Source organism: Scomber scombrus, chromosome 20, assembly GCF_963691925.1.
Source record: "Scomber scombrus chromosome 20, fScoSco1.1, whole genome shotgun sequence".
Taxonomy (NCBI): Eukaryota; Metazoa; Chordata; class Actinopteri; order Scombriformes; family Scombridae; genus Scomber; species Scomber scombrus.
This window is the reverse complement of record NC_084989.1, coordinates 20,597,958-20,611,361: the sequence shown is the minus strand read 5'-3', so window position 1 is coordinate 20,611,361 and position 13,404 is coordinate 20,597,958. Positions and strand designations below refer to the sequence as shown.

At 45.9% G+C, this 13,404-nt stretch overlaps 1 protein-coding gene across 1 annotated transcript in view; it reads left to right on the top strand.

The window, feature by feature from the left end:
* gli3 (GLI family zinc finger 3) overlaps positions 1–12,698 on the top strand; it is a 75,392-nt gene extending 62,694 nt beyond the window's left edge. The window contains exons 9-14 of the mRNA XM_062441152.1: positions 937–1,077; positions 7,327–7,476; positions 7,631–7,795; positions 7,892–8,182; positions 9,373–9,766; positions 10,330–12,698. Of these exons, the coding sequence (XP_062297136.1) occupies positions 937–1,077; positions 7,327–7,476; positions 7,631–7,795; positions 7,892–8,182; positions 9,373–9,766; positions 10,330–12,698 (3,510 nt within the window). The remainder of the gene's footprint in view (positions 1–936; positions 1,078–7,326; positions 7,477–7,630; positions 7,796–7,891; positions 8,183–9,372; positions 9,767–10,329) is intronic.
* The last annotated feature ends 706 nt before the right edge of the window (positions 12,699–13,404 follow it).

Genomic DNA, 13,404 nt, shown 5'->3' with positions numbered 1-13,404 from the left:
TCTGACTGACTGACTGCATATAGAATATAAAGCTCTTTAGTTATGAGGCAAATTAATACACTCATCACTGGGTGTTTAAATCCCAGAATCCACCAGCAGGTTTTTTGTATTTGATCAGGAAGCTCATATAGTGTGTGATCACCTGCCAAAGTTGCTGCACTAATAGACAAGCTTACCAGCCACATTGTGCATTTACCTGTACTGGCTGTTTTATTGGTGTTAGTTTCCCACCCTGCTCTCATTTTCCCGAAGCAAACAATCCATTGATCTTTGGGACACTACTAGGAAATTGTTTTTGTTTAATCAAATATTTAAGTGGCTGGAAAAATGAAAGAAGTGAAATCTGTGTAGGAAAAACCTTTATGAGAGTCGATACTCGGCTGTTCCTCCAGTCGGGCCGCAGCAGATACAGCCTGAGGTGTGTGTGTGGTGGAAGTCCCGGACCTCTCCTGTATTAACCCACACCGGCTCTGCTCTGCTCAGCCACCTCACTGTGACAGTGAAATATGTCTGGGCTAATAGAGTAACCTAGAGCAGGAAGAGGGGGTTAGATTCCTTAAATACTCGCCCCCGTCCTGTCGTATAACAACCCCCAAATACAGAGCGGGGCTTTCAGCGCTTACATTTCCGCTCTCCAGACTTCTTTCCCAGGCAGCCAAAAAAGGCCAGATTCACAGGGGCATTGGAGCTGAGACCTGTTACCAAATCAATTTTGGCTGCGTCTTCTCATGTGAACCCGCCGGGCCTGTGGAAAAAGTATTTATATGACAGGTTTAGATGGACTGATGTTACTGAGCTCCCTCTGCTTTCTTAGTTTCTAGGTGTTTTATCCGTATCCCTAATATAAAGTCACATCATGCATTTTATTCTCATGACACTGTCGAGCCTGGTTGTACTTTGTATACAATAACTTTCTCCCTCCTTGTTCTTCTTCAGGATCATCCTGACGGCATGACGATGGTGAAGGAGGAAGGAGACAAGGATGAGAGCAAACAGGAGCCGGAGGTGGTTTACGAGACAAACTGCCACTGGGAGAACTGTTGCCGCGAATTTGACACGCAGGAGCAGCTAGTGCAAGTGAGTATTTAGCAGCACACAAAACAATTTCAAAAATGTGGAACAAGCTGCTTTTTCTTAAGTCTTAACTCCAGCTGAGACATGATTGCTGGTGTAAAGTTGCACCAGGCATTTACCACACATTGGCAGCTCCAAATGCTCCAGCTGTGAAATTTCAATACCCAGAAATCCTGTAATGCCTGCGTCACTAAATTGGGTGTATTATGTTAATTATTTACGATTTTAGAAAGTTTTTTAAGATGTAACGGGTAACAAAGGAGCACTCTAACTTGAAACATAGTGCAGATTTATCACTTTTTTTTCAAACGTGACTAAGGAGAGATTCAACTGTGTGTGTTAACAAGAAGGAAAGAGACGATCTTCTGTGTTGGAGCCCACAGTGTGAGATCATTTGAAATAGATGCTCAGAAAACACAAACAGAAACCGCTACTGTTTTGCTTTTCATACTGTGATTGCTCCAGTAGTTTCTTTCCTCTCAGCTCAGTCGATCCCAGCAACAACTACACTAGCTGCACAATTTTTGGACATTACCTCCTATCAGGCCACAACCCCTGCCTGCGTGCCTGTGCATTAGCAGTCTAGAGTAAAGTCAGAACTGCAGCCACTGACTGATACTGCTGCCGGATTCCTGATTGGATCCAGGGGACGGTGGTAATGGGCTCAAAAGCTGGAGAGCACATCTCGCAGCTGAACGGTGCTAACTGATTTGGTGGGTTAAGCCTCCCAGAGTCATGATGCGAGCTTTGTGTACTACACTGGACCAGCTCTCCTCCCGCCTGTTATCAGAACTCTCTCACACAGCCCGGGAGATGGATGGCTCTCATCGCGCTGCGCCTGAGGGTTCACTGTTAAGCTAAATATTAATGACATTATGGTTGTGTCGCCCCTCACTGCGCCTACTTACACTGACGCTATTAGCTCTGCTGCTCTCACGCGGCCTGTGAGCTGCACAGCCGTCAGATATCCGAGACACAGAGCAGGCTGAAGTTGGAGAAGTGGTGAAAATACACCAATATGATGCTGTAAACAAGGAGCGTACACACACATATATACACACACACACATGTGTGCACGTGAAATACACATCACCACACATCTGATAGAAAGATCCTCAGCTCTCCACAGCTGTCTATTTGCCGTCTTGACATTGCAATCCTTAGCTGCGGTGGTAACCCCTATCTATAATTGATATCCTCAGCGCGGAATGGGCTGCCTCCCGTGTTTGAAGGGCTCGGCTCAAAGGTTGAGGATCTTGACAACTTCTTGCCCCTGTTTCAGGGGCGGGATGAGTTAAGGTGGTAGGAGAGGGGAGGTGGGGGATGGCTTCTTAATAGAGGAAAAGCTTGCTCACATCCTCCCCCTACTGTAGTCACACCAGGTGGCCGTCTGAACAAAGCAATGTCCTCTCATTCCTCTACATATACTATCCACACTAACCTTGCCAAGCTGCACCTATTATCAGATTGTGCCATGTAGACAGACACCAACAAAATCCTTATTAGTTTTCCATTTTTCCCTCTTGGAATTGTTTTTTTTTCTCTCTTCTTTCTTCTTCTTCTTTTTTCTGGCATTTGACTTTCTGATATTGCATTTTATTTCTCATTTTCTATGCACATGCAGATATGCAGCGAGATGCCAATAAAAGTCTTCGCCTACAGAATCCCTGCCCTCTAATTCAGCAGAGCGGACGAGAAAATGCTCTTATCTCTCCGCACCCCCCCCACCCCCCCCCCCCCCTTCAGTAATAGGATAAGTACAGTATTTGGACCACAGTGGCTCTCCTCACACACTCCGAGGGGGCGGGAGGGGTGGGGTTGGTGGGGGATTTCCATATAACCAAACAATGGAGCGTCCCTTCCCCCGTACTTGTCTTCTGAAATGGCTTTGGGGAGAAAACATGATGAGAAAAAAAAAAAAAAAGCGGTTTCTCCTTGGTTGTAACCATTTTAAACCGTCTGCTTTTGAAAGTTTATTCATTCATATAGCAAAACAATCGATGACGTGGAGTTATATGGTGCAAAAATTTGACTGCCGTGTTGACAATCTACGTCATGATATAAACGGCTTTTTGAAGTATTAAAAGTGACGGCTGCACTGATTCAAATATCCCCCTTTTTTTCCTTTGTGGTTGGCCTAATTTTAGAATTAAGCCTTCACACCACCCTCATCGCTTTCCACCTTGTTCAAAAGCACTCCTGCCACGCTCTTGATGCATATTTTTACACTCTCAAACATGCTCTCACCATGACATGCCACAGCGTTCCTTTATCATCTGCGTTTAAGCGCTCTTGGTGCAGGCGATAAGATAAACATCAGATCTATGCAATTTAGCTCACTTATCTGGCCTACCCAGTCAGCAAAAGCGAGGCGGGTGTCAATTTTAGTTTGCTGTATTTATTTCATTTATTACATTTCAACTCTCTACCTCTCTAACATCTCCCGCTCTCTTTGCTCGGCTCGACAATTCTTTAGCTTCCCCATTTTAGGGCATAAACCTCTCTCTCTCTCTCTCTCATTTTCTCTTTCATTTTCTCTCCCTCCCCTCTTTCCCCCTCGGAGGGAGTACTTTTAAAGATAAGGCCTGGTGGCTTCTTTAATGTCTCTCTTGAAGTGGGCTCTTTTTTTTTCTTTTTTTTTCACTCCAGTTTGTCGCCAGAGATGCCAACCCCACACTCCCATAACTCCCTAATGTGGCCTCGCTCAACAATCTTTTTATTATTTCCTCATTGATCTATTACTGATACTTCACCACTGAGAAATCTACAAGGCGGCTATATTTTCACTGCCCCTTTTTTAAAGAAAAAAAATGCGTGTAAGCTATATTGTATTTAGTAAAAAGGAAGGTGGTGTTAGAAGTTAGTTGTTTATGGGGAAAAGTCATCTGAAAAATACACATTAGAGTGAATCAGCATTAAAGTTGCTGAAATTAATTAATGTGATTAAATTCATGTGTTTTCTGTCAGTATCCATATTAAAGTTTATTTATCTGACGGTTATACTAAGACAGCTGAAAACAAATTTGCAATTTTGTGTGCTTATAATATTTAGTGGTTGAACCGTTTCTGTCTTGTCAGCTTGGAAAGCCGAAGTCTGTCCTGTCATCACAGGCCTGTTGGTAACAGATGGATTTGGGAGGGTGCTGCAGACTGGGATTGGGTTGGTGGTCTTCTATGTGTGTGTTCTCACAGCTCATCAGGCCTTTTTTTTTACCCTCCACAGTCACTATTCTGTTCCAGGTCATCTGCATAGGTGGCGCTGTGATGTCCTTGTTCTTAGATGGGGAGCTGGGTCTCCCTGTGCGCAGCCTTGTAGAGGCGGCTGCTGCTCGCTTCCCCGGTGTTAAAGGGAGATAAACTCGGGCGCAGTCTGAAGGCAGCCCCCCTCTCTGGCTGCTGGCGCAGGCCTTTAATTGGTAAAATGCAGATTTTTTTTGATCAGGAGAAGGATTAGGCTCCTTATCTGTCTAGAGTATCTTACTCTAAGATGAAAAGACTGTGCTGAATTACACATGCCAATTCTAGCTCCCTGCCCCCTGCTCGCTCACTCACTTACTCTCTTCTTCCCTCCTTCCCTCCCTCGCTCAATCTTTACCCCTTTTACTTCCTCCCTCCCTCCTTCCCTCCCTTCTTTGCCTTTTTTCATGCTCTTTTTTTTCATCTTCTCCCCCCCCCCCCCCCCCTCTCTCTCCACACAAAGCACTTCAGCAACTGACATCACAAAAGAGCATATGATTTATTAGGCGGTGTTTGATAAAGCTAAACGGTGTTGCGGGTCCCACAGCTTAGTGAAATTGCCTTGTAAACAGGCCCTCTTTTCATGCACGCTTGCATTCTAATGCATGAGGTTTGTGTCCCAGAGAGAGTTTGATAAGGAGACATGGAGATGGATACTGAAGTGGGCAAATGCTGGGAAAGAGCACAAAAATGATAGGATTCTGTGTATTACAGTAGTGCGTGGATTTGAGCGTTGGTACGGAGGGACAGAAAATAATTTGAGTTTTTTTATTTGTAGAAAACATAAAAAAAACAATCCAAGTGTAAAATTGTTTTTGTGTTTTAGTGCTATTTATGTTTAGTTGTTTTTTTGCCTTACACCCAAGCAGCAGGGGTCTTAACCAAGAAAACAGAGCCTGCACCTGTGTGTATACAGTATGTGTGTGTACGTGTGTGTGTGTACCTCTCATACGTCATAGATGGCTTCAGTGTCCCCTGTGTCCGTGCGCCTGGCGCTCCCTGTCGTGCGACTCCCTCCTAAATCCATCTTGGTGGCGTTTTTACAGTTGTTGGCCGATAAGCTGGCAGGGGGAAGATGAATAACCTGCCGCACCGCCGCTATCAGCACCTGTTTGTCGATTTAGCCGACCAACGGGGCCTGTCTGCTCAGCATGGAGATTATTGATTCAATAAGAATTGCCATTAGATCATGCCATTAGGTTCCTCGGCGGCCCCTCTCCCCGTGGTGTCTGTCCCCCTCTCTGTCAGCTCAGAGGCTCATGCATCACACCCGTCAAAGACCTCCTTCATTTGTACAAATACGGTGTGAGTGTGTATCTGTGTGTGTTTGTGTGTGTGTTCGCATACACTCGTGTTGTGCCAGCCACCAGCGTGATCCAACACCGCGGCCCTCTCCCATCGCTCTACGCCAGGAGATATTGAACGCTGCTCACAACAGACCGATCGCTTGCCACAGGGATTCCCTCACAGAGAGGAAGAAAAGGAGAAGACTGGTCAGGTTTTTCTGAGGCTCTGACCGAGGAGAAGGAGGAGATCAATCGTGGGGAAACTTTACTTACGTCTGCGGTCATCCAGTCCCCAATCATCTACCATGGAATTAGTCTTGTTTTGTCACTTTAAAATTAGAAAATTTCAAGTGAGAATAATGGAGGTCCTATGCGGTTATATATTAGTGTCAGTGTCTTTCTTGCAGCGCTGACTTGTGACTGCAGTTTTTATTCAGTTAGAAGAGGTTTAGGGGTCAAAATGTCTAGAGGAAACATTAAGAATAGGGTAGTTGGGGCTCTTGTGGATGCCACAGTCATGGTTGTGCACAGGGTCATGATCTGGCCGAGAGGCGGGGCATTGGAAAGTACAAAGACGCCATTGTCAGGGCAGTGACATGCCTGGAGGGGATCTGACCCTGGATACTTTTCATTTGCTTTGGTCCTGCATGTTTTATATAGCAACAATCTTACGAGTAAGTGCTCAAAGAAAGCACATTTCCCCCCAGACATTTAAGAGTGTTCAGTGTCAAGTCTCTATTTATCCCCTTCCCTTCTTTCCTCTTACCATCCGTCCCCCTGCATTTTACCCCCAAGGTAAAAAAGGCTTCTCCGCTGCTCAGGAATGTAATAATACTGGTTTCTTTTGGTCAGGATATTGTGTCTGTCTCCCTGGGTTTAAATTGCTCTCGGGGAGGCACTTCAGAGGCCACCACACACTGTTGTCTCTGAAAGAGAGCCAGATGTTGACTTCATCCCCAGAGGCTCTACGTCTGTATGTGTGTGTGTGTGTGTTTTTTTTCTCCTCACCTCCTTCATTCCTCTGTTAACATCCACCACTTACCCTGTTTTTACAAGACAGTTAGTGTGAAAAGAAAAAAAATAGACAGAGAGAAAAGGAAGAGAGATGAGGATGAGGCAAGAGAAAGGTGGTGTTCACAGATATAATGCTTGGCTGGAGTTGTAAAGCCTTCCGCTTTTCAGGCGCCTTGACTGAACTTTTGATTTTCTCTCTCTATCTCCTCACCTCCCCTTCTTCCTAAGCCTCAGATTGGAAGTTGCCACGGCAGCACAACTGTCAGCACTTGTCACGGAGGGGTGAGGGGCCAATGTGATGCGAAGTGACAGGGTTTTATTTGAAAATCCTGTTCAAATCGGACACTGAGACTCACAAGCTTGCTTTTTCTTTTCTTCTTTTTTTTTTTTTTTTTGCCAATCATTTTGCAGATTTCGACAGAGTTAGGGAGAGAAACACAAAAGCCGCAAAAGGAAGGATAGAGTTAAGACAAATAAGATGGAAGAAATTAAATACACCGCATGAAAAGAGACAGGAAAAGACAGGAAAGAAAGTGTTATTTGCTTCTTAACGCTGCAGAGCATAAACTTCCTCAAGCTGAATAACAAATCAATTCAAGGCGAAATAACATGGCACTCGCTGCAGCTCTTCCTGAATTAATATGTAAAGTCGCAGCAACTGCTTATAATAATGCAGGAGTTGCTTTGATTAAAGTTTTCTCATCTTTTTTTCTAGCACATCAACAATGACCACATTCACGGGGAGAAGAAGGAGTTCGTATGTCGGTGGGAGGAATGCTCAAGAGAGCAGAAGCCCTTTAAGGCACAGTATATGCTGGTGGTCCACATGCGCAGGCATACTGGGGAAAAACCACACAAGTGCACAGTAAGGATACTCCTATTCAGTTCAAGTTCACGTATCAGCAGATGAAAAGTTACTTTGTGTGTAACCTGCTAACACAAAGTTCAGATAATAAAATATAGGACGTGTGAGTGATGTCCCCCTCCTCTTCTCTCTCTCTCTCGCTCTCTTCCTGCAGTTTGAAGGCTGTGCCAAAGCCTACTCCCGTCTGGAAAATCTTAAGACTCACTTGCGATCCCACACAGGAGAGAAACCTTATGTGTGTGAACATGAAGGCTGCAACAAGGCCTTTTCCAACGCGTCAGACCGAGCGAAACATCAGAATCGCACACACTCAAATGAGGTACTGGCAAATACGTTCTCAGACGGTCATGTTACCTTGATTTTGGTGTTTGATTGGTGTATTTGACCCGTTTCTCGCTGCTCCTGTCATCTCTAGAAACCGTACGTGTGCAAAATCCCAGGCTGCACCAAACGTTACACGGACCCCAGCTCCTTACGCAAACACGTTAAGACGGTGCATGGGCCCGAGGCGCACGTCACCAAGAAACAGCGTGGAGATTACCCACGCCCTCCTCCCCAGCCTCGGGAGCCTGGAGCCAACAGTCAGGGCCGATCTCCAGGCCAACTGCCCCTCGGTGGGTATACGGACCAAAGGGAGTACAACCACGCTACCTCAAAACAGGATGAATGTCTGCAGGTGAAGTCCATCAAGACAGAGAAACCCATGGTAAGACTTTATTTCAGGTTTTATAAAACTTTACATTTTAACATTATTTGGATTGCTTTAAATCTTCTCTAATACTTTTACTACTAATTCCTTTATTTTAATGTGACAGTATAAAAGCCTAACATTTAGATTTGTGTGTGAATTAACACTGAAGTGGGGGCATGCACATTTAACACTGAAATCTTCTAATGAGTGAATGTTTTTTTCTATCCATTGCTTCGGCATTTCTCTCCTTCCCTTTCTAAGGACAGTGGGTAATCAGGTGAGATAGGCATCCCTTCACTTTCTTTCCAAAACTCACTTTTTCCTTTTTTTCTCATTATTTTATTGTCTTTTGGACTTTTCTCATGCCATCACACCTCCTTGACACTTTCACCCCAAATGTGTTCTCATCGTATGTTTCCTTCATCACTCCCATCCATAAAAAGATTGTTCTTTACATTTCATTGTGCAACACTTTGAAGGGCAGCAATGATATTTACCAAAAGTGATGCATTCCTCTAAGCTATGCTGATGCCTTTGGGCAGAACTGAAACGGCTATAAAAGTATGCCAGATACTGCCCAGGGCTCCACTATGCTGCCAAATTAATTCAATAGTAAACGGGATCTCAAAACACTGCTGACACTTGATGCCAAAAAGTGATTCCCTTATTCCTCAGTGCAACATAGTTCCTAAAATTTTGTAAACAACCTAATTAGGCAGTAGCTGGTCTCATAAGAGTCTGGTCTCACAAGCCTTTATCCTGTTTGCCTATCCTCTGAAAACAACCCAAAACATGTTTTTTTCTTCTGAAGCATTTTTTTTTGTGTCCCAACTGGAGCACAGGGGGGGAGCATTACTCATGCCCCAGTAAAGTACTAAACACTGCCTATCAAAGACTGTTTTTTTTCTCTAAAAGAATAAAGCTGGCAGTTGGTTCTTTGGTTTGGCAGCTAAAACTGCAATAATTATACAAGATAATTATATGAGCTCGTGAATAAAGTTATCTCTCATAATGGTCAGTGAAAGTTTTATGAATAATTATCATTGCCTGTTGCAGGAAATACTCCTGCATTTCATTGTGTCATTGTTTGTGGCATATGACACTGTACACCTGCCCTTGTGTTACCTGAATTAAACATGCTAATCATCTCTTCTCTTATATATTTTTCTCTGTCTCGTCTTTCTTTGCTGGTCTGTGTCCATCAGACGTCTCAGCCAAGCCCTGGCGGTCAGTCTACATGCAGCAGTGACCAGTCCCCCATCAGCACCTATCCCAGCAGTGGAGTCCAGCTTGCTGTGAGCGCCGGACGCTCGCCAGGGGAGGGGCTGGAGGAGGACGATGAGAAAGAGGAAATCGAAGAGGAGGCAGAGGAGGAGTGTGAGGGTGAGCCAGCCCCCATAATGGACTCCACAGTCTCCACGGCAACTGCAGCCATGCTGACCCTGCAGGCGAGGCGATGTGTTGGCCGCCCCATGCGCTGGATGGAGCACATCAAGATGGAGAGGCTGAAGCAGGTGAATGGAGCGCTGCCCAGGCTGGGGCCCCTGTCCCCAACACCGCCCCCCAAAGTGTCCACACTACCCAACATCCTGGGGAAGGGTAAGCATAACTTTTACTTTATTTAGTTTGAAAACTCTTGAATTTGAGATCCAAATGGATTTTCCTACAAGCTCTTAAAATGTTATACCAACATCCACAATTTACAGCAGCATGTAGTAACATTATTTTGACCCAAAGAGAGCTCATTTGGGTATTTAACAGTAAGTAAAACACCTGTACACTGAATTTACACATCAACACAAATGTGCACACAATTCACACTTGAGAAATGAATTATCATGAATTCCATCTTGCCAGTTTTGGCTGAAGCATTCAGGCAAAACAAATGCTTAAAATTTAGTGTTCCGCTAGAAAATGGTATCATAACCATATCAAGCTGTATATCGTATCAGAGAGAATAGCATGTAACAATGTTTCATGGTCAAGTGCTTCCAGTTGTCTCTGGCAACATCTGTCTGAGCAATCTCTCCGCATTTACACTTAACTTATTTTGCTTTTTCTCTCTCATCCTCTTGTAATCTTGCGCTCAGAACATAATTTCCTTGTTCTCTATCGGTTTTCAAACTTTCTTCATCGCATTTTCTGTCTATGTTTCTCCCCAGGATCCTGTCTAGGCAGGCAATGGGGGGTGTCTGCTCCTCAGCCACCTGCTCATGCTGAGCTGGGTAGCACAGAGCTAACAGTGCTCAACTTGCTCCTAGACCGGCGTGACAGCAGCGGTAGCGCCACCAGCTCAGCCTACCTGAGCAGCAGCCGGCGCTCCTCAGGCATCTCCCCCTGCTTCTCCAGCCGACGCTCCAGCCAGACTTCCCAGAGTGAGGGTATGGCAGCCCACCACCGCCGCCTCCACAACCTAAGTTCCACCGACTCATACGACCCCATCTCCACTGACGCCTCCCGCCGGTCCAGTGAGGCTAGCCAGTATGGAGGTGGGACAGGAGGATGGAGTGGAGTGATACCCCCCGGTGGGAGCTGTGGAGGTGTAGGAATAAGCATAGGAGGAGGAGGGGTGACACGGGGGATGCTCAGTTTAACCCCAGCACAGCATTACCACCTGAAAGCCAAGTATGCAGCAGCAACTGGTGGCCCACCACCCACGCCTCTACCCAACATGGAGCGCATGAGCTCGAAAACTCACATGGGCATGATGGATGACGGTGGCAGTAACCACTCACTGCCACCTCTAGTCAGGCCACACCGCTGCAGTGAAGGCACCAACGGGTACACCAATGGGTATATGGGACATGCAGGTTACAGGAGGAGGGTCCTCTATCCTGGCGAGGGACCACTGAATGGGAACCGGAGGGCCAGTGACCCAGTGCGGACGCAGGCTCCTGACAATTGCAGTCTGCCCCCAGTGCAACGCTTCAACAGTCTTAACAACCTCCACCCTCTTCCACCTCTGTCTCATCATTCTACACCTGAAATTCGCAACTTTAGCCTACAGAACTACACTCGCTCCGAGGGCAACCTGCAGAGAGGCCTACAGCACTCACCGCACACTCCCAGCATCGCAGAACACGCAGCCTTAGAAGCTCTGGCTATGGAGGATGATGGGGAGGCGAGCCTGTTGCTTGGGGATGAGGACATGCTACCAGATGACCTGGTACAATATCTCCACTCACAGGTCCAGACAGATGGCGGCTCCTATATGCACATTGAGGACCAAATAGTTTCTAGCCAAAGGGATACCTCCCATCCATCTATGGAGGTGAATGAGCAGACTTCAGGGCTAAACTTGGCCTTCCGTGGGTCCCACAACCTCCAGCAGCAGCAGATACTGGCAAGGAAGAGTCCTAGTAAGCTTCCCATCCAGTGGAATGAAGTGAGCTCCGGGAGTGCTGACAGATCTCCACAGAGGGAACAGAACCACCAAACACAATGTGGAAGGTGGTCAGGTACAGAACATGGACCCACATCTGAACCTTTTGGCAGGTTTGGAAACATGGTGGTTCAGCAGCAAGTGCCCCTTGATTTTCAGAACAGTTGTGCTCAAGCTAACCAGTCTCAAAATGCTTGCAGTGTCAACGCTGCAGTGAAGCTAGAGACATCACCAAACTCCTGCGCAGAGATGAGAGTATCTGGTCACAACTCTATAAACACCTTCGGCAGGTCTCAATTCTCCCAAATAATTGATGGGCCTCTTCCGCAGGGCTTCAAACAGCAGGGCTCCAGTGGACCTCAAAAACAGAGCCACTTTCAGCAGAACCACAACAGTAGCACCTCCTGCCAGGTTGGGAACAACCTAATCCTAAGTAGGACCGCCATGGAAAACCTCCCCAGCCTCTCCCAGGGAACTGGTCTTCATCACAATCGACAAGTCCATGTCCCTCGCCCACCAATCAGCGGTTACAGGAACTTGGTCAGGACCCAGCAATATCATAATCCAGAGAGCTGCAATGGAATCCAGGCTAGTCTCAATCAGCAGCAACAACAGCAGAGGAATGGGAACCACTGTTCCCTTGCACATCAGGTATCTGGGCTGAAACTGGAGGCCCCAGACCATGGATACTTAGAGCATGGCTTCAGTGATCGCATTCCCTTTGAGTCAGGAGATCCCAAGGCCTCCTCGTTCTCCGTCCTGGAAGACCAGTGCTTGCTAGACTCCATGGCTGCATCTGTGGGACAAGATAGTGGCAGCGGGGACCCTGTTGCGCTTCTCTCTCCTGGTTCAGACCAGGTGACCAGCACAGTGGATGGCACTGTGGCCGGTGTATTGGACGATGGGGTAAGTCTGGACTTTGGTGCCATGCTGGAGGATGGCTATGACCAGGGTAGCCTGGTCTCAGGGGTGTTGAGTCCCTCGATCTTCCAGGGTCTGTCCAGGACCTCATCACGGCTGACAACCCCTCGAGCATCTGCGAACTTCCATAGTGTGGCCCCTGGCCTAAACAACATGGCTATTGGAGACATGAGCTCTCTCCTCACCACCCTTGCTGAGGAGAGCAAGTTCCTGGCTATCATGCAGTAGCTACTCTCTCTCTCTCTCTGCTTTCTCCTCTCTTAGGAAAAATGGAATAAAGGAAGAGAAAAACTATGGTGTATGTGAAGATAAAGGAAAAAGTGGCAATTATGAGAACTTTAAAATATAATTAAAGTGTTCTGGCAGTCTTCAGGCAGTTGCCAAACCCATTTATTTTGTAAAAACAACATCCCACACAGAAATGGGATGTGTCAAAAATTATGTATAGATAAATAGTTATATTCCTTTTCTGGAATGAAGGCTATTTTTGAAAGCCCTTCTCTTTGTATTACTATGTGATAGTGAGCAAAAGCTCACTTCTTTAAAACAGTATTCTGTGTATTGTCACTGTTTTTGCTGTACACACTGTTGGTAAAATGCATGTATTCAAGATTGAATCATGAACACTGTCTTTATAAGTACATAGCCCATGTGCCAAGTATCTACCGTTTTGATCCAACAGGTACAACGCCGTCAAATCCATTCTTGTTACAGCAGGTCAGATGGGATTATGGGTCATGAGTCAATTTAACAGGCCCAGATGATAACTTTATAAATCATAGGTTTTAATAAGTGGTATATTTACATTCGTTGTCATTTTGTTTGTATGTTACTTTGGTGAATCTGTAAATGTTTCAGTGCTACCAAGTTTTACTAAGTGATGTTTTTGTCAAGAGAAACTGCGGTATTGTATCAAGTCCAAAAAAAGAAAAAA